General features: G+C 42.9%; 2 protein-coding genes across 3 annotated transcripts; both read left to right on the forward strand.

Moving 5' to 3' along the window:
• Positions 1-3,126: 3,126 nt before the first annotated feature.
• LOC124046169 (pleckstrin homology domain-containing family N member 1-like) lies at positions 3,127-19,556 on the forward strand. 2 transcript variants are annotated; one of them, XM_046366251.1, is made up of 11 exons: positions 3,127-3,340; positions 6,093-6,183; positions 6,889-7,050; positions 10,009-10,089; positions 11,037-11,127; positions 15,455-15,591; positions 16,226-16,375; positions 18,604-18,684; positions 18,968-19,043; positions 19,171-19,317; positions 19,414-19,556. In XM_046366251.1, exons 1-10 carry the CDS (start codon positions 3,267-3,269, stop codon positions 19,287-19,289), a joined length of 1,062 nt encoding a protein of 353 aa, XP_046222207.1. In that variant the 5' UTR covers positions 3,127-3,266; the 3' UTR covers positions 19,290-19,317; positions 19,414-19,556. The 2 variants fall into 2 exon arrangements, with proteins under 2 accessions (XP_046222207.1, XP_046222208.1); XM_046366252.1 differs by having other exon boundaries at positions 16,229-16,375.
• On the forward strand, positions 19,493-25,411 carry LOC124046170. The gene is made up of 6 exons (XM_046366253.1): positions 19,493-19,634; positions 20,922-21,158; positions 21,814-21,987; positions 22,361-22,579; positions 23,309-23,369; positions 24,352-25,411. Exons 2-6 carry the CDS (start codon positions 20,952-20,954, stop codon positions 24,537-24,539), a joined length of 849 nt encoding a protein of 282 aa, XP_046222209.1. The 5' UTR covers positions 19,493-19,634; positions 20,922-20,951; the 3' UTR covers positions 24,540-25,411.
• The last annotated feature ends 377 nt before the right edge of the window (positions 25,412-25,788 follow it).

Here is a 25,788-nt window from a genome sequence, read left to right on the forward strand (position 1 = left end):
TATTACAGTGTGGTGTGAGCATGCTATGACACATAATCATAGGACAAAGTTGTGTAAAGCCATCCTTGTTGGGAATAAAGAGGTATCTCATTTAGGACCCACTAGAAGAAAAATCCCCATCCAGCAAGCATGAAATAAATGACTGTCATCTTGAAAGATATCACATTAAGTAGGTCATTTATCTTCACAAAACTGACCTAATTGAATGATTGTATACTACTATTTACGTTTAGTTTTAGAAGTTTGATATGATGATTGGGTAGCTGTTAGGTGTGCCCAGTGCCCTACATGAACAGAAAATATTTGTTTATCAGGGTTTGGATTGCTTTTTGACACTTAGCGATTTTATTTTATTTTCCACGGTATCACGTCTTTGTGTAGGACAGTTTATGCACTTCAGCAGAAATGCAATCGAAACCCGACAGAGACCGGAGTGACTGCACAGAAATTTCCCGAACTGTCAGTTTTCATAAGGAGCGCTGCTTCCTTCTGGGATATGCGCGTTGGACTGGAGTGCGCGCGGTGACTGCATGGGTGAGTCACCATTTGGTGTGCAGTTGCTGACAAGCACGCACATTTATTTTTCCATGACATCCTATGATAGACTCACTCATCCGTCACACACACTAGACTACACAGTCAATAAATCGCTTCAGATTTTGGTATATACCTGCCAACTCGTGGTTGGCTTGTCTGCTTCGGGGGAGTTATAACTATAAAAGGCTGTAATGTAGGTGAAACACTTTTACAAACTCCACTGCCTCATCAATTAGAAAATACTTACGTTATTTTATGTTTGACAAGTTTCATTTTTATTTGTATTCATACTAAGATAAGGGAATAATAAGAGACTAGAGGACACTATGTGTTAGGGTACTTATGTGGCTTGGCATAGAGACTATCAGTCATTGTATGCAACATCATTACAATTGGCTCATTCATCCACTCTCCCCTGTAATTATTCCTCAGCTCCTTCCTGTAAAATGAGTGTGTTCTCAGTCAACTTACCTGGTAAAATAAGGGTAAAATAAAATAAATAAATACAATTAGGCTACATCAGAAAAGTCATGGACAGCCTCTAGTTTTTTTTTCTCACTCAATGTTACATTTGAAACATACCATGGCTGCTTGTATCTATCAAATTACAGCTATACTCCACATTCCCCCTTGATTAAATTATTCATGCTTGAGTAGCACCTAACCTTGTTATGGTAAATGTGACTTTTCAGACAGGCTTTAGATTGCCATCTTGAAGAGTGGAGATTCCCAATAGTGTGTTTAACTAGGATGATGACTGATTAGTGCCTGGGGTGAATCCATTGCCATGACATTTAAAGCCCAGTCATGGACAGAAACTGGAATTAAAGCCTTGGGATGTGGGATGACCCACAGGCGATCATTAGTTTGTGACTCACTGTCTGATTGACCCGAGAAACAATCACCGTCTATTTAAGAAATGTTGTTTTGGGGTATAATTTTGAATGGAAAATTGTAGGTTTTTCAGTATGCCAAAGATGTGCCCTCTCTACTCATAGTAACCTCTAATTATGCTTTTATGAAATCTGGGAAACAGTTGCATCGCTCCTAGTCCTGAAGTATAATAGCAGATACTTTGTTTCACTTTTGTTTCACCTTTCCTCTGTTCTACGTTAGTGTGAATGACAATGAAATTCACCTGGCTGGTTCTTTTGATAAATCAAACAGGATATCATTTGTCTTATGTGTTCTTTTAGGTTAACAGGAGCTTTGTGTATACCAAACGGCATCCTGCTGAAACGGTAGAATCCCCCTATCCCACCCTGACCGGTAACTGCTTCAGCACTGGATCGTGAGGATGGATTTCATTTAAATGTGGGACTATGTTTCATATGCAACAATCATACAAGGCTTAAACAGTGCACACATATTAGAGACAAATAGGTCAAATACAGTAATTACATAATATTCTCATGGTCTGCTGTACAAGTATGATATCTTCATTGTTGTCAAATGTCATGTAATATACTAATTTAAGTTAATTTTGGGTCTAAAGTGATGTTTTCAAAAATATAGTTTTCTCAACATTGATTATATTAACACGTTTCTTTCCTTTGTTGACCCATGTGGCTCAGTTGGAAGAGCATGGTGCTTGCAACCTCAAGGTTGTGGGTTCGATCGGATGGCACTGTTATAGACTGCATCCAATTTGCTGAGTAAAGTGTTGGAGGGTATGTTTGGCAGCATGAGTGAAGGAGGCTTTGTTGCGAAATAGGACGCAGATTCTAGATTTAACTTTGGATTGGAAATGCTTAATGTGAGTCTGAAAGGAGAGTTTACCATCTAGCCAGACACCTAGGTATTTATAGTTGTCCACATATTATAACACGGAACCATGATGCTCGTCGGGCGGGCAGGTTGCGGGCAGTGATCAGTTGAAGAGCATGCATTTCATTTGACTATTATTTAAGAGCAGCTGGAGGCCACAGAAGGAGTGTTGTTTGTCGTTTTTTGGCCTAGCGTCGTCCGGGTTAGGGTTTGACCGGGGTAGGCCGTCATTGTAAATATGAATTTGTTCTTAACTGACTTGCGTAGTTAAATAAAGGTCAAATAAATTAACATTACATACATTTCAGAATGAATTTGTTGTGCTCAAAGTATGTGGGGCCATAATAAACACTCCTTTGGGCCACAGGCAATTTCATGCTCAGACATGCCCCAATCTGACACCACCATCAACCACCATCACTCAAAATGACCTGTATCTTCTCATGATGGCCTTCAAACATTGAGAAGAGGCCATTTGGCTGGTGAAAAGTGTGAAATGGCACATTTCGCTGGGCCCCGTCTTTGTTGTGGAATGGCTTTAACAGAGGGATCCCAGGCATGGTGTGAAATCCCTCACCCCACGAACACACACACACACACACACACACACACACACACACACACACACACACACACACACACACACACACACACACACACACACACACACACACACACACACACACACACACACACACACACACACACACACACACCCTGTCACAACTCAAAGCCCCTCCCCCTGCACACACACACACACACGCTCTCACTCCCTCACACACACACACCAGTCTGTCTATACAGCACTCAGCCCTGCCCACTTCTCCCTCAGTATCTGCCTGACTTCAGCAAGGAGCACACCACCATACAGTCTGTTTTGGATTACACATTCACCATCACACAGGGAATACAATCCAGGCCGTCTACAGAGGAGGTTACAGCCCCGACAACAGTAGAGCAACATGGGGAGCAGCATGTCATGTGTTCCTCAACACAACTTCAGGTTCTCCAGCAAGAGTTTCATACGCAGGAACAGGTAAGGAAGGAATAACAATCCCTCACAAAACACTCAACTTTGTCTTTTCACTGTACGTCTGGTGTTTGTTCAAGACGGAGCCTAAATGTCATACGTGTCTGGCTCATTTGTTGCGGGGTGTGTTGTTTTAGACTGGCTGTTTCAGCTGGTAGGGAATCCTGGTATTTCACAGCGTTGGAGCTGTGTGGTTTAAATGGAGGTTGTGAGGTTTATGGGGTCTGAGTCAGGATCACAAAAGTACATGAGAGCACATGAGCAGTGATATCTTTCTGACTCTTGTGTGAACCATAATTACAACAGTGTTTTAAACTGTATGTGTGTACTGCAGTTACCATTTGCCTCTTATTTGCATCTAAGCTGATATGTCGGGTTGTCAGATAATATGGTTGCTTCCTCTTATCAGGGTCGAAGCACCATTAGAATAGAATAGACTGGTTTGAATTGAATAGGAACACTGCCAGAACATGAAGTGTCAATATCCTGGTCATGAAAGAATGATCTTGTAATGGTTGGACGACTGCTCATGAATTGATTAGCGGTGCTGTAAGCTTATGCTACTTTAATGAAGTATCAGTATAAATAAATCAAGACTTTCTTATGCTACTTTAATGAAGTATCAGTATAAATAAATCAAGACTTTCTTATGCTACTTTAATGAAGTATCAGTTTAAATAAATCAAGACTTTCTTATGCTACTTTAATGAAGTATCAATATAAATAAATCAAGACTTTCTTATGCTACTTTAATGAAGTATCAGTATAAATAAATCAAGACTTTCTTATGCTACTTTAATGAAGTATCAGTATAAATAAATCAAGACTTTCTTATGCTACTTTAATGAAGTATCAGTATAAATAAATCAAGACTTTCTTATGCTATGCTACTTTAATGCTACTTTAATGAAGTATCAGTATAAATAAATCAGGACTTTCTTATGCTACTTTAATGAAGTATCAGTACAAATAAATCAAGACTTTCTTATGCTACTTTAATGAACTATCAGTATAAATAAATCAAGACTTTCTTATGCTACTTTAATGAACTATCAGTATAAATAAATCAAGACTTTCTGACCCTCAGAGAAATGCTTTTTCTTATGGGCGATTCCCCACAGCGGAACATATTTTTGGTATCTCCGATTGTTCTGGCAATTCTCACATAGAAACTTCATTGGGCGAAGGATGTTTGACATGCTTTTTACATTTGTATCCCAAACCATGATTTATTTTTCATCATGATCAGTGTGTCCATTTTAGGCCCTTTTTAGACCTACTGTATATATGCCTCCTGTAAAGACCCTGTGATCTGGGAATCGGACATGATACAGACATCTTGGTGTCATTATACTCCATGCAGTGTGCTCTAAAATATGGAGAATGTCGAAATACACATTCTCACATTCATATATTTAATATGAACATCTCAAAACGACCCGTTTTGATTTTGTTCATTTTAAGACATTGTTTGGAACAATATACTCTACAAGTAAATCAACTTTTCAGAGTGGGCTCTCTCTCTCACACATACACATGTGAATTGATTTTTCAACTTGGAACAATAACATCAGTGTTCTCACTTCCTCTATGTCCTGCTGCCTGTGTGTTAGCGAAACAGGCCAGATTCAGTTCAGGTATTCCCTACAGAGCCAAGCGAGTGAATGTCAATGCCTATCCAGTGACACAAAAGAATGCTAGGTTCGCAAGCTACCTGTCTATTATCTGCATTCCTCTTTGAATTTACATTTCTGGACTGTGTCAGGCAGTCAGTGTACACAACATATGGTTCTGTTCAGAACTCAAAGAACAAGACCCTGCCAAATTGTGATCTCTTTATTTGATGATTGATGCTTGCCAGTCACGTTAGTCAGATATCAGATACTGATCCGAAGTTGATTCCCACATAGTGCGAACAATATCTTTGTTGTTATGCTAACTACATTCAGATTGGACACAGGGAGATAGACTCGAGGGAGATTGTAAAAGTTGACTCCCTCTCTTATCAATGCACTGGAAAAGCTTTGTTATAAAGATGGGACACTAATGATGACAGATAGGGGTCAGTCGTGACAAAGGAAGACATTGAAGCCTGATTCATCTATTCAGGGCCCTGCCTATCTCAGACACAAGCCCCGATTGTTCTGCTCATTTAAATTGGTGATATCGAACGGAACTGACAAGGGGGTTCCTGGTCAATTGAGATGACACGGTGAGACACAAACCACGTTTCGACGTCATTAAGCTGTCAAGAAAAAAAGAGCAAAGGTTGTGTTGGAATGGGAACTTGACCACTTGGAGAAACCAGAGAAAAAAAGCCCAGATTTACAATGTGACACCAAGCTGTTTTTTTTACACTCCACATACTATTTCAAAACAAAAACCAGACAAGAGAAAGAAACTCTTCAGAAAGAAACACATTTGTCTTGAACTCATTGTTTTTATCTGCCATTGGGAACCCAACTGGTAGCACAGCAAGCAGATAGGCTACAGGCCTGTATGGGAAACAAGTTCTAACACATGCTTCTCTCCTCCCTCCCCTCACTCTCCTCCCTCCCCTCCCTCCCCTCACTCCCCTCCCCTCACTCTCCTCCCCTCACTCCCCTCCCCTCACTCTCCTCCCTCCCCTCCCTCCCCTCACTCTCCTCCCTCCCCACTCACTCTCCTCCCTCCCCTCACTCTCCTCCCCTCACTCTCCTCCCTCCCCTCACTCTCCTCCCTCCCCTCACTCTCCTCCCTCCCTCTCCATCCCGAGCAGCAGCCGCTTGTTCCGTAAAAACTATCCCCAGGAAGGACAGGAGAAGTCCAACAGCATCATCAATATCCTCTGCACTGTCACCCCGAGGAAGGTAAGGACTGCTGAAAATATGCATCTCTCTCTCTACCGTAGACATATTTCATGTCATATTGTCTTATCTCACCATATCAGACAACACACTTACTATGTCCATACCTGTATACGGTGTATATATATATATATATATATATATATATATATATATATATATATATATATATATATATATAAAATGAGCTACACTTCTGTCCCTGTACCTTTGGAACCAGAAAAGTGTTCTCCTACAGGGACAACCAAATAATCCTTTAAGAAAACACATTACCTCTGTGTTAGTCTTGTCTTAACAACCAAACGTATTTCACCTTTTACTGCAGTGGGCTAAATCAAGGTCACACAGAGTGATTCTTGGTCGTCTTAAACAAGTCTACTTTGAAACAAAAGTGCACACCTCACACACATGGTTAAGGGCTTTTAAAATGAGGAGACACCTGTACCATGTCAGATGTAGAGTTAAAATGTATTACATGTTGAGTTTGCATCCCAATATGACACTTTATATACATCACAGAAGACTAAAATATAACTAAACTGTTTAACATAGAAAACACTTTATTAATGATGTAAATATGAAAAATATGAATGACATTCCACCCATGGGGCCAAAGAGGGCGCTTTTGGTCATTGACTACAGGAAAGGGCTACGTTATTTTGTTGTGTACAGCGGTCTAATGATCATTGACGCGACTGTCGGTTGCAGGAAATGACCCATAAAGACCTGCAGACGATCGAGAACGTTAAGTGGGACCCTCCGTTCCCTTATGACCCGGTCCACGGCTGGAAGAAGAGCAGCATCAATGTCAAGAACTACGGCAGAATGGTCCACCATTCTAAAGTCCGTTTCCGCTTTCTCCACTGCCAGGTGAGACACACCTACACACACACACATCTACACACACACATCTACACACACACACCTACACACACAGACATACACAGACATACACACACAGACATATACACACAGGCATACACACACAGACATACACAGACATACACACACACACCTACACACACAGACATACACACACCTACACACACACACCTACACACACACAGACACACAGACATACACACACACACACACACACACACACACACACACACACACACACACACACACACACACACACACACACACACACACACACACACACACACACACACACACACACACACACACACACACACACACACACACACACACACTCACACTCACACTCACTCAAATCACTTTATATACACTACATGGCCAAAAGTATGTGAACACCTGCTCGTTGAACGTTTCAATCCAAAATCATGGGTATGAATATAGAGTTGGTCCCCACTTTGCTGCTCTAACAACCTCCACTCTTCTGGGAAGGCTTTCCACTAGATGTTGGTACATTGCTGCGGGGACTTTTATTCCGTTCAACCACAAGAGCATTAGTGAGGTCAGGCACTGATGTTGGGCGATAGGGCTGGCTCAGAGTAGGCATTCCAATTCATCCCAAATGTGTTCGATGGCGTTGAGGTCAGGGCTCTGTGCAGGCCTGTCAAGTTCTTCCACACCAATCTTGACAAACCATTTCTGTATGGACCTTGCTTTATGCACAGGGGCATTGTCATGCTGAAACAGGAAAAAGCCTTCCCCAAACTGTTTCCACAAACAGAAACAACGAGAAAGTACAATAAACATATCTCCACACAGTCAGAGGTATTTAAACAAGCCTCAGCCCCACAGTGAAACAGCGTGTTAGTCACCCCGACGGGAGGTGAACCAAACAAACAGGTGGAGGGGACAGGATATAGCCTATGCTCTGTGGCAGTGTGAAGCGCTTTGCTAACGCTTAGCTAACATTGACGCGGTGACCAGCAATGATGAATCAAAACAGGGTTCAGCTTAGGGGACCTGTGTTTGAACATGCTGAGGGGAAACACCTCCCTGAGACAAACTCAGGGCTGATCTCAGAACAGGTATATGGAAAAACAGGCGCCCAACCGTGGGAATCTGTCACAGATGCAACCATGCTGTCAAGAAGAGGGAGAGAAAAAAAGGTTGAAAGAGTGGAGTGTTGGATGAGGTCATAGGAGAAAGAACACATTGTTTGGTAACTCAATACAATGTCGAACGTAAAGCGACAAAGTATTTCTTCACTGTTTTGTTAAAAAAGAGGTGAACCCTAAAACAGTTGAGGGCTAGGCTTGTCAAATGTCAGGAAGTGATTGTAAATCACAAGTGGCTCTTTGGGAAATCCCACAAGCCCTCATAATAAAACAAGTCCTCATAATAAAACAAGTCCTCATAATAAAACAAGTCCCCATAATAAAACAAGTTCTTATAATAACACAAGTTCTAATAATAACACAAGTCCTCATAATAAAACAATTCCTCATAATAAAACAAGTCCTCATAATAAAACAAGTCCTTATAATAACACAAGTTATCATAATAACACAAGCCCTCATAATAAAACAAGTTCTTATAATAACACAAGTTCTCATAATAACACAAGCCCTCATAATAACACAAGTCCTCATAATAAAACAATTCCTCATAATAAAACAAGTCCTCATAATAAAACAAGTCCTTATAATAAAACAAGTCCTCATAATAACACAAGCCCTCATAATAACACAAGCTCTCATAATAACACAAGCCCTCATAATAACACAAGTTCTCATAAGAACACAAGCCCTCATAATAACACAAGTCCTCATAATAAAACAATTCATCATAATAACACAAGTCCTCATAATAACACAAGTTCTTATAATCCAAGTCCCAGCACACCACTTCCAATAGGTATAAAATGAACCAATGTTGACAGCATTATAGAATCATTAAGAATAAGACCAACCCGTTAGAAACATGTTGTCAACAGGATGTTAGGCTCTGGTCAAAAGTAGTGTAATTTGGGGGCCTCCCGGGTGGCGCAGTGGTTAAGGGCGCTGTACTGCAGTGCCAGCTGTGCCACCAGAGACTCTGGGTTTGCGCCCAGGCTCTGTCGTAACCGGCCGAGACAGGGAGGTCCGTGGGGCGAAGCACAGGGATATCTAGGGATATCCTTGTATCATCGCGCACCAGTGACTCCCGTGGCGTGCCGGGCGCAGTGCACGCTAACCAAGGTTGCCAGGTGTTTCCTCCGACACATTGGTGCGGCTGGCTTCCGGGTTGGATGCGCGCTGTGTTAAGAAGCAGTGCGGCTTGGTTGGGTTGTGTATCGGAGGACGCATAACTTAAATCCTTCGTCTCTCTCGAGCCCGTACGGGAGTTGTAGCGATGAGACAAGGTAGTAGCTACTAACAATTGGATACCATGAAATTGGGGAGAAAAAGGGGTAACATTTTTTTTTTAAATGGTGTAATTTATAAGGAATGGGGTGCCATTTAGGACACATAAATTGCACTGAGTTAAGAAAAAAAAAGGTCTGGGTAGAAACAAAGACTATGTTGCCCCTCAGGACCACCGTGATGGACATATCGTCATGACGTGATATTCCAGTTGGTGTTATTAGACAAGCTGAAAGGAGATTATGGGATTCTGGTGTTATACTGTTCTCGCTTCAAGTTCCAGACCTTAAATTTGATGATATCGGCTATGATCTCTCTCTCTCTCTCTCTCTCTCTCTCTCTCTCTCTCTCTCTCTCTCTCTCTCTCTCTCTCTCTCTCTCTCTCTCTCTCTCTCTCTCTCTCTCTCTCTCTCTCTCCTCCTTCTCTCTGTCTCTCTGTCTCTCACTCTCTCACCCTTTATTCATCTCTCTCTCTCTCTCTCTCTCTCTCTCTCTCTCTCTCTCTCTCTCTCTCTCTCTCTCTCTCTCTCTCTCTCTCTCTCTCCAGGATGTGCATGACTGCTACCTGGACCTTTTCCAGACACACCTTCATTTCGTCTCCAACAACACCACTGGACTCACCTACCAGGTGAGGCTTTCCAACCAACTGTTTTTCAAAAGCTGTTATTTATGGACATATTGCTGTCAAAATGTTGTAAATGAATGAGTGATGATCGCAAATCACTGAAATGGTGAGGAAATGTTTACTATGACTCAGTAGTTTCAGTGCAGCGAAGTGCAAGTCCCGCTGTATAAGAGCATCCGCTAAATGACAATTTTCAATCTCTGTTATGCCTCTAGACACACGTTCCTTGCCAACGGCCTGTGTGTTGGTAAACATAGTGTGTATGATTCTGTCTCCTAAACCTGTCTCGCAAAGTATGAGCAGTCATGAATCACTGTGGTACAGTGTGTCGAGGTGTGCGAGTCTATGTTAGCTCTAGACTCGCACCAGACTCAGTGACAGGATGGGAAGCTGCTGGATATTAGATATTGGATATTAGTCATTGAGTAGGCATTGAGTAAATGATGACAAATGTAAGGCCTGATACAATCATAAATGTACCTGGCTAGCTTTAGGTTCAAGCCAAACTAATAGTGATATTTGCGGAAATTAGAAATGTAATTAGATTGAAATCTTTTACAAAAGGAAAACACAAGACCGGACTACGATATCGTGACTATTGGATGAAAACCGTGTATCTTCAAAACTGAAACAAATTATGATCATAAAATCACCAAACTTCAGAAGCTATTTTGAAAACATTTATAATTTAATGTTCAGAATACATAAAGGGGAGTGACTGATTTCAATTCATATAGGTTTGAAAATGTTATTGTTCCTTAAGTTTACAGAGAATGGGAAAAAATATCAAATTTGGCAAAGAAAATGAAGTTATGATGTACAGTACGCTTGAAAAACAGTGCACCCCATCCTTTCTATATAGTATATTTCTATGGTCCCGACAATGATACTGTATGATGAAATGGAATGATTGAACGACTAAGATTTGACTTGTGTTTTGTGCTGTGCAGGGGACTCTTCCTCTGAAAGAGCTCACCATCTGCAACCTGCAGCAAAACGGTAACTACAGCCAACCCCAGGAATTTGCATTACAGATCAATGGTGAGTTGACCTTTAACTTGAAAATAAAAAACGATGAACTTCATGTGCTAGTGGTATCCAGAACTGAGACAGCATGGAGCGCTGAGATGTTGCAATTCGTCTGTTCTATCTTTTCTATTGACTATAGACAATCAGTCTGTGTTGAGTTTCCATTGGATCGTCTTGTAGGCTGTTTATAGTTGTTTATGATTCACAGGCAAGCTTCAAGCTACTCTGTAACTCAGTGGTGTACTAGGCAAGGTTTTATTCTCAACAATTGAGACAAAAATATAGGAAGGTTGGTTCACATTTGCATAAAAACACCAATAATATAGTGTCTAAATGCCTGTCTTCTTTCAACAAGGCTCAAAGTTACATGAGATGTGTGCACGTAACTCGACTGTCACGGAAATCTTGTATTGCTGTCAATGGATGACGTGTGCAAAAACATGACGTCAAGCACACGGCGCTCAAGTTTCGTTTCTCTCTCAGCAAAGACAGACAGAGCCCACATTCACTTTCACGATCCCAAGCCGAACATCACATGCTATTTTCAACTGGGGGCGTTTCTTATGTTCCGACGTTCAAAAGTGCCATGACCCCTTTCACCTCCCCTCAACCACCAAAACTAACTAGCGTTGCCCCTCTCTGCTCTCGGGTCAGGGGGCCAAGCCTCTCTTGAAAGCCCCACTTGTTATACGACAGGTGCCCCTGAACTCTCAGCTGTCGAGGCAGAAAGGCCAGGGCCCGCTCTCAGCCCCGTGAAGACATATAATCTATAACACATTCCAGGGGCACCCTAATTAACGCCTACTAGTTTGGCCTCTTAGGATCTGGGCCTGTATCCACAAACATATCAAAGTAGGAGTGCTGATCTAGGATCTGTCCATGTAATCTTATTAATTATTATCTTAAAGGCAAAGCTGATCCTAGATCAACACCTTCTCGGAGAGGCTTTGCCCTGATCTCCAAATGTTCAAGGTCTTCATTATCATCTTCACTGTGTCTTTGATAATGATGACCAAAAAGAGTTGTAAGCTTAATTTGAGCATGGTTGCCATATCGGATGTGCCTTAGTCAGCTCCTCTATTGTAGGTTCTATGGCATGACAATGAAGGTCAACGGAGTTGGCTAAAGCACAGACATACCTGGCTAGAGTTGTTATGGTTTGGGATTGAAATGTGTTCGATAATGGGATCTTCGTTGTTTCTCTGAATTCAACACGACACTAATATGATACTTTTGAAGTCAGCTCAAGTCATGGAGAATTCAAAGCTTTTATTTATGTATTTCTTTATAATTCCCTAAATGTTTTCTTTGTTACGCATGGCCAAAACATACTTCTCGGAACAAACTGATTTAATAAAATATTGTGTTTCAGATGTTTTCCCTGTTCTGAGAGAGCCTTTATTTACCTAGAGGGAGGCTGCAGTGCACTTGACTGGAAACACATGTAGAGTTAGCATGACGAAACTCTGAGTCAAGTGAGAGATTGTGCTCAGCAGCGATATCTCGGAATGAAAATCTTTCACATCTTCCTCATTGCTACACTGATGAATCAGCTTTCCTGTAAGCCGTAGTAACAACAGGAGTTGACTTAGCATGATGTATAGGTGCACGTACACTCCCGAATACTGTCCTAGAAAGTCCCGGGAAGTTCCTACAAAGGTTTAGTTAGGGTCATGTCGCAACAGTCATAACTTGAGTAAGCCTGTGTATTCATCATATTTTTGTATTCCGATACAGATACATTTGAAATGGGGGGGGGGGGGGGGGTGAGACATATGAGTGGGCACCACAGCCAGGAATGTGTGGCGAAGGGAAGGAAGTGGGAGCTGGACACAATGGGCTCAGGAGTCTACCCGCAGTCCGAACTTTCGCACTCCTATGAGTCATGTTAATAACACTTAATGACAATCAGCCATGGGTCAGAACAATAGGGCAAGGCCCCAGAAATAACCTGTCATACCCTCGGTCAGGCTTTCTCCATCCTCGCTTGACCCGTGAAAAAATGCCTCAACTGAGGGAGTGTCATGATCAAGGGCAAAAATGAAAGTTGGAATGAATAGAAAGAAAATCTACAAATAAGAGCAGCAAGGCTGCCGATAAGGGAACAGTCAGCTGGCAAGGCAAGCGTTCCTGACGATCAAGGCCAGCCCTAACCTTTTGGGGGCCCAAGGCAAGCGTTCCTGGCGATCAAGGCCAGCCATAACGTTTTGGGGGCCCAAGGCAAGCGTCCCTGATGATCAAGGCCAGCCCTAACCTTTTGGGGGCCCAAGGCAAGCGTTCCTGGCGATCAAGGCCAGCCCTAACGTTTTGGGGGCCCAAGGCAAGCGTTCCTGACGATCAAGGCCAGCCCTAACCTTTTGGGGGCCCAAGGCAAGCGTTCCTGACGATCAAGGCCAGCCCTAACCTTTTGGGGGCCCAAGGCAAGCGTTCCTGACGATCAAGGCCAGCCCTAACCTTTTGGGGGCCCAAGGCAAGCGTTCCTGACGATCAAGGCCAGCCCTAACCTTTTGGGGGCCCAAGGCAAGCGTTCCTGACGATCAAGGCCAGCCCTAACCTTTTGGGGGCCCAAGGCAAGATTTGGTGGAAGGGGGAAACACTTTTTAGTGGCTTCCTCTTGACGTCTGAGAGAAATTTTTCAGTTTTAAAGTAAATATCCTGCAGTTCTACACTTTTTGCCATGGGGCGGAGAGAACATTTAGCACTTTTATAACACATTTCTTGCAATTATTCCCATTTTGCCATAGGGTGGAGATAAATCTGTGCAGTTTTAAAGCTAATGTCTTGATATTCTAAAGATTGTGCCATGATTTATGCCATGTTAATGATATTGAGTGATTGTCAGTAACTGTCATAACAAGAGAAAAACAGCTAATGCACAACCACATTTTGAACTTGCACTTTGTGTATTCTACTATTCCAACTCTCCAAAGTAAGTTGAGAGCAGTTCCTAAGCAATCGCTTATGTCACTTATGCCTGGGGCCTGCCCTGCTAACAATGATGAAGGCGTGGGAATGGAATGAAAGAGGCTATCTTTCCTGTTATCTTTGGTATGTGTAGGGCTGATAAAGGGAGATTCCAGCTCTTTTAACATCAGGTTCTGTAGGCTACATTCCTCTTGGGAAGGAAGGCAGTCCGGAGGAAGGTGGGCTTACTTCTCCACTAGGTGGGCTGTTAGGAGGCTAAAGAGAGCAGGGGCCATATGTGTCAAGCATCTCAAAGTAGAAGTGGTGATTTAGGACCAGTTTTACCTTTTAGATCATAATGAATAAGATCACATGGACATGGGGGACCTGATCCTATATCAGCAGTCGTGCTCTGAGATGCTTTATGAATACTGGCACAGGTCACACACGCTCTCCTGTGATGGTTTACATGTATAGTGCATTCGGAAAGTATTCAGACCCCTTGACATTTCCCACATTTTGTTACATTACAGCCTTATTCTAATATGAATTCAATAATTTTCCCTCATCAATGTACACACATACCCCATAACGACAAAGTGAAAATCATTTTTTAGAAATGGCAAATGTAAAAAATAAAACAGAAGTACCTTATTTACATAAGTATTCAGACCCTTTGCTATGAGACTCGAAATGTAGCTCCGCTGCATCCTGTTTCCATTGATCATCCTTTAGATGTTTCTACAACTTGATGGGAGTCCACCTGTGGTAAATTCAATTGATTGGACATGATTTGGAAAGGCACACACCTGTCTATATAAGGTCCCACAGTTGACAGTGCAAGTCAGAGCAAAAACCAAGCCATCGTCGAAGGAATTATGTCGAGGCACAGATCTGGGGAAGGGTACCAAAAGATTTCTGCAGCATTGAAGGTCTCGAAGAACACAGTGGCCTCCATCGTTCTGTGATATCTCTGTTAAATTATTTTTTAAATAAATTTGCAAACAATTCTGAAAACCATTTATTTGCTTTACACTATGGGGTATTGTGTGTAAATTTATGAGGTAAAAAAACGAACAATTTAATTCATTTTAGAATAAGGCTGTAACGTAACAAAATGTGGAAAAAGTCTAGGGGTCTGAATACTTTCCGAAGGCCCTGTAAGTCAGTGGTTTCACACGTAGCCGAACCTGTTTTGACGCTACAGGGGATATTTTGTGGAAGTTTGACAGAATGTGTAATTAACATGACAGGGAGCTCGACTTATTTATATACATATTCTTTTTACATAGATTCTTTCTGAAATAGCGGAAAACCCAAAAGCATGATTTACCGGCGACGGCAAGCTGCCATTGGCATAACGTAGAGCTTTCTAACTGTAAATAAATAGGCTAGGGCTTGACACCTCTGACCCCATGATCTTTGACCCCTGCAGGTGTCAGCCTGAACCCCATCATTGTCTACTGTTCCAACCAGGAGGAGATGGACCTGTGGTTTGGCCTGCTCAAAGAACACATCGAGATCAACGGGGGCACCCCCATTGCACCTCTCGAGACCTACACCAGGGTTAAGGTAATCAAATAATACTGTTTCATTTGTATGGCAGGTCAGATGGAATTGCCAGAAAGGAAACCAGTTGAGTAGGCCAACGTAGGAGCTCCACCCTGGGATGATCCTGATGTTTAAAAAGTCGTCCGTCAGCAGGATGTGTTGAGTCATGGCTGTCTCTCCTTGAGGGCATCGTGATCCCAGGGAGCGGTCATGACTGTGACCGCACCACGACCACATCACTAGACTCACATCTGCACTGGGTCATAGTATGGCTACACCCACATGTGTGGAAAAGGCTGATCACATACATGAAATAGGTGATGAAATACAAGTATCAGGGCACAGTTCAGCAATGCAATGTTCTGAGAATGAAAACAAAAGCAAAAAAGATGATGAATGCCGTTTTGCTTCTGTAGCACCTGCAAGAGTAACAGCTGGTGTAGGAACAATTTGTGTCATTATGCAGTTGTATACGATATTATTTACGTATGACTGTGCCACTATTAAATGAGGAAAAAGCCCCAAAGTTATGGCAATAATAGCTCACACGGTGGAGAAGTTCTGCTATGTGGTTAATGTTTATCCTTCATAACTGGTGGGGTAAAGTTGATTATTTCCATGCCTCGCTAATGTGAACATGTCTCCCTGTTTCTAGCAGAAAGTAGAAGAGATCACGGAGGGGAGAGAGGAGCTGAGGAACTCTATCAGTAAAGAGCCCATCTATGAGTGGGAGGGTTCTCAGCGTGAGAGTCTGGGGCCCATCACCTATGTGACCAAAGTCCACCTTCAGCACCTCCCATGCCAGGTACAACACCCACCTCACTGAAATGCTATAACCTGTCATGTTACTGAAACATTATAACCAGTCACTGAAATGTTATAACCTGTCATGTTACTGAAACATTATAACCAGTCACTGAAATGCTATAACCTGTCATGTTACTGAAACATTATAACTAGTCACTGAAATGTTATAACCTGCCACTGAAACATTATAACCAGTCACTGAAATGTTATAACCTATCACTGAAACATTATAGCCACTAAAACATGACGTGTCAGTAAAAAAATATAACATTTGGCCATCTTCTCTGGAAGTTTGACATGAGTATCGAAATATCACCAAAACAAAGAACCCTGAATGCGCACAATACACTTGCTCATAAACAAAGAAAGCATATTAAGATAGATGAATAAGATCGTATTTTCATGGTCTTGACTGTTGCTAAGTCGTTTTGCGAAACTAGACGATTCGTGGAATTGTCCAGTGGACAGTTATGACTCCAACCCATTATCAGACTGACTGCAGGGATCTGAGAATGAGTAAAAAATAACATAATCAATCAATAGCATTTACCGCAGAGCTCACTGTCTCACACACACAGTATTCTAGAACTAACATTGTGGGGACACACAATTCAGTCCCATTCAAAATCCTATTTTCCCAAACCCTTACCCTGAAAACCTAACCCTAGCTCCTAAGCCTGAACCTAATTCTAACACTAATTCTAACCTTACCCCTAAACCCCCTAAAAATAGCATTTGACCTTGTAACTAAAAAATAAATGTTTTGTTTGTTTACTATTCTTTTGGAGACTTCTGGTCTCCACAAGTATAATTAAACACACACACACACACACACACACACACACACACACACACACACACACACACACACACACACACACACACACACACACACACACACACACACACACACACACACACACACACACACACACACACACACACACACACACACACACACACACACACACACACACACACACACACACACACACACACAAGGAGTGGGTGGTGTTGCTGTGACTCTATACCTTGTGGAAGGGTATGGGCAGTATAGGAGTCTACTACAATTACTGAGACTCCTACAAAACATGTTACTCTGCTAGCCAAACAGGACAGGAGCCAAAGAAGTACATGCTGCCCAATGCTGACTAGGCTTAATCCTATCAAAAAACATGACTCATGTAGCCCGAGGGTAAATCTGCAAATTCATGTTTGGTGGGAAATAGCGGTAGGCTGGTTGAAGTTTCCGGGGGGGGGTTGAGGGCTCGTAAACTGGGTGTGTGAAAGGCAGTTTCTTGGCTCAAGCAACAACTTGACTCACCACACAGCTGTAACGTCTCACCTCACAGCCGTCTGTCAGACACGCACACATGCAAACACACGCGCTCACGCACGGTCGGGGAGATAACAGCCCACTTGCATTTAGCTACTGTTTCATTGTAAGGGCCTTTAATATTTGACACAGAAAGCCCAGTAGAACTGTGTAATAGCAACACTGCATCTGACGTGAACACACATTAGCTCTAAGACATGACACTTCATCTTACACTGAACACAAGATGCATTCTAAATCAAATCGAGCTTTATTTACACAGCACATTTCAGACATGGAATGCAAAGCAATGTGATTCAAAGGAAAAAATGAATAAAAAACGATTAAAATAAAAAATTAAATATTTACTACACAACAAACATAAGAGGATAAAAAACTGAAGAATAGCATAAACTGAATTACTAAAAAGCAAAGCTAAAAAGTTGTGTTGTAAGATCTCTTTTAAGTATTGTCCACAGTTTCGGCCCCCTCAGGTTCTCTGGCAGGCTATTCCGGAGGCTGGGGGCATAATAACTAAAGGCTGCCTCTCTATGCCTCTTGGTCTTGAGTTTTGGGATAGTTAAAAGCCCAGTGGACCTGAGGGACCTACTGGGCACATAACTTAAAAGCATGGCTGACATGTGTTGTGGTGCACAATTGTGTGCTCTCTGTCTGGTCTTGTTCAGTACCCGTGCTGCAGCATTCTGTATGTTTTGCAGTTGACCAATGGCTTTCTTGGGTAGACCAGACAGGAGAGCATTACAGTAGTCAAGCCAGCTTGTAATGAAAGCATGGATGAGTCTCTCTGTACCAACCTGAGAAACAAACATCCGCACCATGGCAAGAAACTGAACATTGAATTAGCTATTGAATGCAGTGAGAGTTGATTGTTGCTATTGTGTCCACTATAGGAGCATAGTGACAGACTCCTGGTGATGTACCCCACCACTCTGATCATCCTATCAGAAGAGTGCCACGGCCTGTTCTACAAGGTAATTTTAAAACGTCCCGCTGAACCATGGATAGACTCTTAGCCAGCCTGGTCCCAGATCTGTTTGTGGCATCATGTCAAATCCTTGTCATGCCAGATATTTAGCATACAGTAGATGTACTGCTCTGACCCTAGTCTCACCTCTAGCTCGTATGAGTGACTCATAGCCTATGACAGCTTGATTACAGTCAAGGACATACTTTGTCATGTTTGCAATCGTCTCCCTCTGACCTGTCTGTGTGTCAGAAGTGTGTGTAACAGTGTGTGTGTGTGTGTGATCACAGGGGAAACTTCCACTCAACATGATCACTGTGACCACACCCTGCCAGGACGTCAAGCCCAACACCTTCATGATCGAAGGTATCTTGACCGCTGAGCTACACTCATTTTTTAAATCTAAATTGCAAATTAAGTTCACTTAAGTGCAAATTGCCTCATGCAGACTCCAATGAGTGACTGAATCCATGAACTGGCTCTGCTTTCCCAGGCAAGCTGATAAACCCTATCGTGGTGTCCTGTCTTGATAAGAGGGAGTTCTGCGACTGGATCCAGTGCTTCAAAGCCTCTGATGTCCCCGTGCTCAGTCCCCCGCCCCCCCGTTTATGACATCATCTACACCCCCACGCCGAGAGAGGTGAGACCCCCCCCCCCCCCTCAATTGGAACTTTGTTCGACTGTCCGTTTGATTGGGTTCATTTGTTAACACATCGTGCTGTATTGTTCCAACTAGGCTCCAGAGTTTGACAGGTGGAGTGTGAACAGCCAGAGCCAGGGTCGGAACAGCCAGGGTCGGAACAGCCAGGGTCGGAACAGCCAGGGTCGGAGTGAGTCTCTGAGGCTGAGCCAGTCCCACAGTGGACGTGGTTCAGGGTCTGGATCCCACCACCTCCAGTTCCCCCCCCCAGACACGAGGACAACCCTCTGTCCCCAGGGTACACAGAACCCCTGTGTGTAAGTGTGCATTTAAACACTTTCTACCAGACCTGGATCAAATACATAGGTCAAATACATTCAGATACTCAAGCTGTGATTGGTTTAGGTTGTCCAGGGCCTGGTTTCCTGATAGCGATGGAACTTACGGGTGTTTTAACGATGCATTGTTCCTATAACGGTCAGAATTGTCATGTGCTTCCCAGAACACCACGTAAAGAGAGCGTTCACAAGTGCATCATTGGAGCATGTGTCAATACTGATAGGATCAAAAGAAAGGCAAGCGCTGATCTTGGATCAGCTTTCTCCATTCAAATCTTACCTTAACATTTGATTTATTCCACAATCCTGACGACGGATCAGCTCCTAGAGAGATGTTAGGCAACAATTACAGACAGCAGCCCACAATTAGCAAAATAAGACTGTTAAATTCACATGAAATTGCAAACTCCAAGCTCAATGAAGTACACCTCAAAAACAGTGTTCGAAAGTGCTTGACCGAGGTCTGCTTTCTACTAAGAAACTAGAGTGAATTTGAGTGGGTACTACTGGTATGCCCATGTAAAGTTAATGTATGTACTTTTACACTACGGCATGTGGTGTTGTAAGGCTCTGCTCTGTGTTGGGGGTATTTACGTAGCTGGTTTAAAGCACGTATCTGATGTCCACAGGACTCTATCATGAAAGAGCTTGTTTGGTTTTTGGTGGAGTTGGGCAGAGCAGTAGGAGCACTTTTTGTTTCCAAAGGTTAATTATTAACCAAGGTCTAGACCGTGCCTCTCCTGTTACAACCCAAGCCAACGCTGAAGTCCCGAAGCCTCCCGAAAACGAGATCAAAACATATTTGTTTTTTTCCCTCCGATATAACACCATAAAGACACATTTGACCATAAGAAATTAGGGGCACTTACTCGCTGCCTTAGCAATCAACAGGTTACCTGAGAACAGAGAGAACTCAACGTTCCTTGCTTATACTTTGGCAGCGAATAACATCAGCTAGACTTTGGGTGCTATTCAAGCAAAGCAGGAATATAACTTTACTTTTCAGGGCGGGTATAGGAACAATAGCATCATAACAGGTTCGCCAGATTACAGATTTGTTTGAACTCTTTGGGCCGATTTCCCTGATCCAAATTAAGCCCTGGACTAAAAGGCATGCTCAATGGAGAATATCTTGGTGCTTTTTAGTTCAGAACGAGACTTAGTCTGGGTCCTGCACATCCCTTTTGTGTTCATTCGTATCACCCCTGTTAGTTTTGATGTTACTGACCATCTTGAACTTTGCCCTCTGTCTGTGTGTCCTTACAGTACAGTTCCAGTCGGCCCACGTCCACCGAGATGGCTCGACTGGGAAGCCGCAGCAACAGTGTGTCATCCCACACCAGGCCCGAGCGCGACCTCCGACCTTTGTCGCAGCGCTACTCCTCCCCGCAGCGCGGCTCCTACCTCACCCCTGAGGGGCCGGTGTACAACATGCCCTACTCAGGCCTGCACTGTGACCGCGCCAGCACCCAACAGTATCTGGAGAAGGCCCCTCTCGTCAAGGTACTCGCTAACTTGATTATGGAATATTCCCTCTGGGACTATGCTTTGCTGTTCATCATGTGTGCAAGAACCGAAACAGTCTACCACAAAACAACAGGGCTGTCAGTTAAAGGAGTAGAAGGATAGTTGCCAGCGGTGTAAAAACGATATGTTACAGTACCTCTCCAGCTTAATTCAGTATATATGTCTTAGGGAAGATATTACCCCATAAGTGCTGGACAGGAAACAACTTTCCCTAACCTTCGGCTGTCATTGGGTTCCTAAACTAAATCAGACAGCACTCAGGGAGAGCAGCCTATTGTACGCCGCCCCACTAAAGTCACTAAAGACAGATCAGTGTAGCAGGCTAGCGGCATACACTCCACGAGTCACACACTGCACACGAACTCGGACAGTTGTCACGCTAGCACACTACACCCTCCAACTCCCCCCAACCCCTCTGTAGATCATGTCTGAGATTAGCCCCGTCTCTCCGCTTGGTAACCCTACCCTAAATCCCAGCACTAAGTGTGGCTTAAATGATTAGCGTCTGCTAGTCCCCGAGCGTGAGAGCGCTAGAAAAGAGAATGTCCATTCATGTCCTGTGCTGAGAGCAAAGACTGACTGTGAGCGACGGAATAATAATGACGACCGCTGGAAATCCATGTGTGATCAGTCCAACAGCTGGAGCACTCCACAGACGTCCCTGAAGTACGCGTCGCTTTCTGCCCCCCAACGGCACTCGGACATGTGTGCCCCCCGGCAGCCCCTGTCGCCCCTGTATGACGAGCCCTGCACCCCCGACATCTATGCCCAGGAGGAGGAGAGCCGGCTCAGGCAGCAGCCAGAGGTAAGTGGGTCATGATACTGGATTCAAGCGTCTCAGTTTTCACCGCAAGCATACCCGGGAATTTCAGTTGTGTGTCTGGACTCTAGTCTCAGCATTGACACATTGGCAGGTTTGAGGTCCATTTCTCTTCAGTGGCTTTATATGCATGACTGTCATTGGACAGAGACTTCATCCAATTAATAAATGCTCATAGTGTAAATTGGGACATTTCATTTAAAAATAAATTCCATGTTCAATTCAATTTCTTTCAATCAATCAAATCTATGTGACCCTTTTAACATTTATCACAAAGTACTTTACTACTTTAATTCTACCTCTATTACCAATTTGACCTTATGGCTTTCTAATGTTCTCTTCCTCTGACCCTCAACAGCAGTGTGTGAGAGGACCACCACATCAGCAGCAGGAGCCTCATCTCCTACCCTCCTCCTTCCAGCTGCGCACCCCTCCCCTGGGCAAGCGCTGCCGGAGGAGTCTCGTACTCATCCAGGGCCAGGGGCTGGAGATGGAGGGCCCTCAGGGGCCAGACCAGAGAGCTAAGGCCGTCTCCAGACTGAGGCTGCTGCCTGCACCCAAAGCAGTGCAAGAGGAGGTGAGAAACTGAAACTCAATGACTCACAATCACAAAGCGTTACTGCTGGTCCTAGATCCCTCCTACTCTGAGACACTTTATATATACCGGCCAATGCAACTTACAGTGTGGAGTTGTAAATGGAATATTTATTTGACCTTGTATGTATGGTAAGCATGTGGCCGAGATTCAATCCATACTGTGTTGGAGAATTGTAGCGCTTGACATTCAAAGGTCATTTCTAATGAGAGCTTGGGACTATAAGGTTTTTTTTTTGTCAAAATTATAGTTATTGACATAGCCTTGTTCTGTTCAATGTTCTCTACCTACAGTATGTAGTACTCTAAATATCCCAATTCATGTTGTTAAATAAAAAGAATGCAAGATAAAAGAAAATGCTGACACCATTCAAACCAATGAGGGTTCGGGAACGTTAAAGCAGATTATCTCAGGATCATCTTTGGGCAGATATAACCTTGTATTCCCAAGCTCTCCAATTAAGCATCCACAGCCCTTACCTTGAATGCAATCTCCACAAACACAGGAACATTGCCTTTAAAAGGCACATTGTCGACAGCGCTGGAAGGTTTACATTCCGGCCATAGTTTAATGCATTATGGATCAATCATATTTATTTTTGAATACTGTGGGTATAATCTCCATTTGTTGTACTCTATAATAATCCCCCCTAAAGTACCATTTGTTGTTCTTGTACACGCGAAGCAACTTTGTGTCCTCATCTTTTGACAGAGGGTCTTCCCCGTGATGCCTGCTATGAACACCACCCAGATGCTATATGGTTTCTCACCAGGTAAGAATGTCAAGCGTGCTTATGTAAAACTTGCACACTGCACTCACAATGGAACAACATTCTTCACCTTGTACTGTTAGGACCAGAAAATGATACTATGTTATGCTATGTTTTAAAACTGAAATGGCAAGTAAGTTGGTTACCATTTCTTTCTGACAAGAAAAAGGAATGCTCACCATTTCAAACCTCTCTATGATATTGTCACATCATCAATCACACACTTGAAAATCAGCCTTAGTTGGTAACAATTTGCTTCAAAATCCTCAATGACACGGAAGCCTATTCATAGGGGGACTGTAGTTTTACAACTTCCGAGAAAAACAGGGCATATTTACACATACAGTATAGGCCAGTATAGTACAGAACGGTAGACTATTGGACTGGGTGTGTTTGTCACTGTCAGCATGCAGTCAGACAGGTTATCTCTGCAGAGAGAAAAGTGCAGGAAATGCACAGGTGTGCCAATGAAATGGAGCTTAGGCCAGCGTTAAATGCCATGTGTGCAGGTGTCTCATGGGGGGATCCAATGTAAGAGAACACTGTTCCAGACAGGGTTACTACCAACTGTGATTGACAGCACACAACTGGGCAAGGGCTACTCTCTCTAGCTCATATCTAGAGAGATATGATATCTAATGTAAAAACAGGATGCGTTTTAAGAGGTTATCTCCAAATATAACCCACGATGTCATTGGATATTAGGACATTCCCGGTGATCATTTCAAGCTCTGTGTCTTTGCACAATTCCCAGGAGAAAACAAGAGGACAAATGTGGGTGATGTTGTATAGGCATGCCACAGTACTGGTTTTACAGCACAGTATGATTGTATGTTAAGCCGAAGAAGGCAGTTCACACCATGAGAGAGCTATACACATTGTACCTGGTCCAAACCTGTTTCCCAATCTGGGCGAGGCCTTCTATTCTTCTTCTTCTACTGCTATCAAACTAAAAGCCTGGGAATCGTTTCTCTTGCCCCCACAGATCACAACTCGTACCTTGAACCATCTGAGCCAGATGACCAGCAAATGGACTATGATAACATTTGGGAGTACGACTGCAATACTGGGATGATTCAGCCCATGTCTGGAATTTCACCACACCGGACGGGATTAGACTTCGGGGCCAGAGGCCTGGGTGCCATGGCTACCAACCAGCAAAGATGGTTATAAAACCAAACAAAGGACTGGCGCTCGTCTGGACGTGTGCAAACAACAGATCCCCATCAGAGAGCCATAAAAAAACACTGTGGAAGCTCACTACTGCATATCATGCTTGTGTCCTAAATGGCACCCTAATCCCTATATTAGTGCACTGGGCTCCGTTTAAAAGTCATGCTCTGTATAGGGAATAGGGTGCCATCTGAGACTCACACCACATCATCCACAAACCTCATGAACAATGTATTTGTAAGATATTCAGTAGTCAGAAGAATGCTTTGTCTGGGTGTGATAAGAGTACGGTATTTGTATTTACGCTGCACTACTGTACTGTAGTTAACGCAGATATAGATAGTGATTCAGAAAAATCACTTTCCCACACAACAGTATGAAAAGGTAGGAAACAGCCTGATATTGTAGCATTAATTAAAGTGCAAAATGTACATAGTTTTTAACCCTGTGCGCTTGAAATGGTATTTTTTCCCCTACTGTGTGTAGGCTACTGTGCACTGCATTGGGCTTCATATTTTACATTTTGTGTGTTTTTGTACTATTTATGAACATTTTCTTGAAAACCGTCCTGTTTCCATGCTTTTTTATTGTGTTAACTTTTTGATTCGTATATTATATCATTATTATATTCTGTCCTCTGACGTCTTGTCTTTGGTTGTAAGCTGTAAAAAGCGTTCCACAGAGCTAAAAATAGCAACATCTGCATTATTTATTCAATGTTCTGAAATCACAAAGCAAACGTTGAGGGCTTAAAAGGACTTCCTGCATTGTGCTGCTTACCTCTCTGCCAAATGTTGCTCATCTTTGTGTGGCTTGTTTCTTCTACTTTCTTTGAGGTGTTCTTTTTTATTTACAATAAAAAGTACATTACATTTCTCTTATTCTTTCCAAATGCTTTGAATATCAACTTGGACTGATAATATTTGATTTATACTTTTGTTATTTTTAGTGATGTTTAGTAGTAAGTAGTAGTAACAATTTTACAGAGATACAGATCATATAAGGAAATCAGTCAATTGAAATAAATTCATTAGGCCCTAATCTATTTATTTTACATGACTGGGCAGGGGCGCAGCCATGGGTGGGCCTGGGAGAGCATAAGCCCACCCACTGGGGAGCCAGGCCCAGCCAATCAGAATTAGTGTTTGCCCACAAAAGGGCTTTATTACAGACAGAAATATTCCTTTCACCAGCTGTCCGGGTGGCTGGTCTCAGACAATCCCGCAGGTAAAGAAGCCAGATGTGGAGG

This window comes from Oncorhynchus gorbuscha, linkage group LG10 (assembly GCF_021184085.1).
Source record: "Oncorhynchus gorbuscha isolate QuinsamMale2020 ecotype Even-year linkage group LG10, OgorEven_v1.0, whole genome shotgun sequence".
In the NCBI taxonomy this organism is placed as follows: Eukaryota; Metazoa; Chordata; class Actinopteri; order Salmoniformes; family Salmonidae; genus Oncorhynchus; species Oncorhynchus gorbuscha.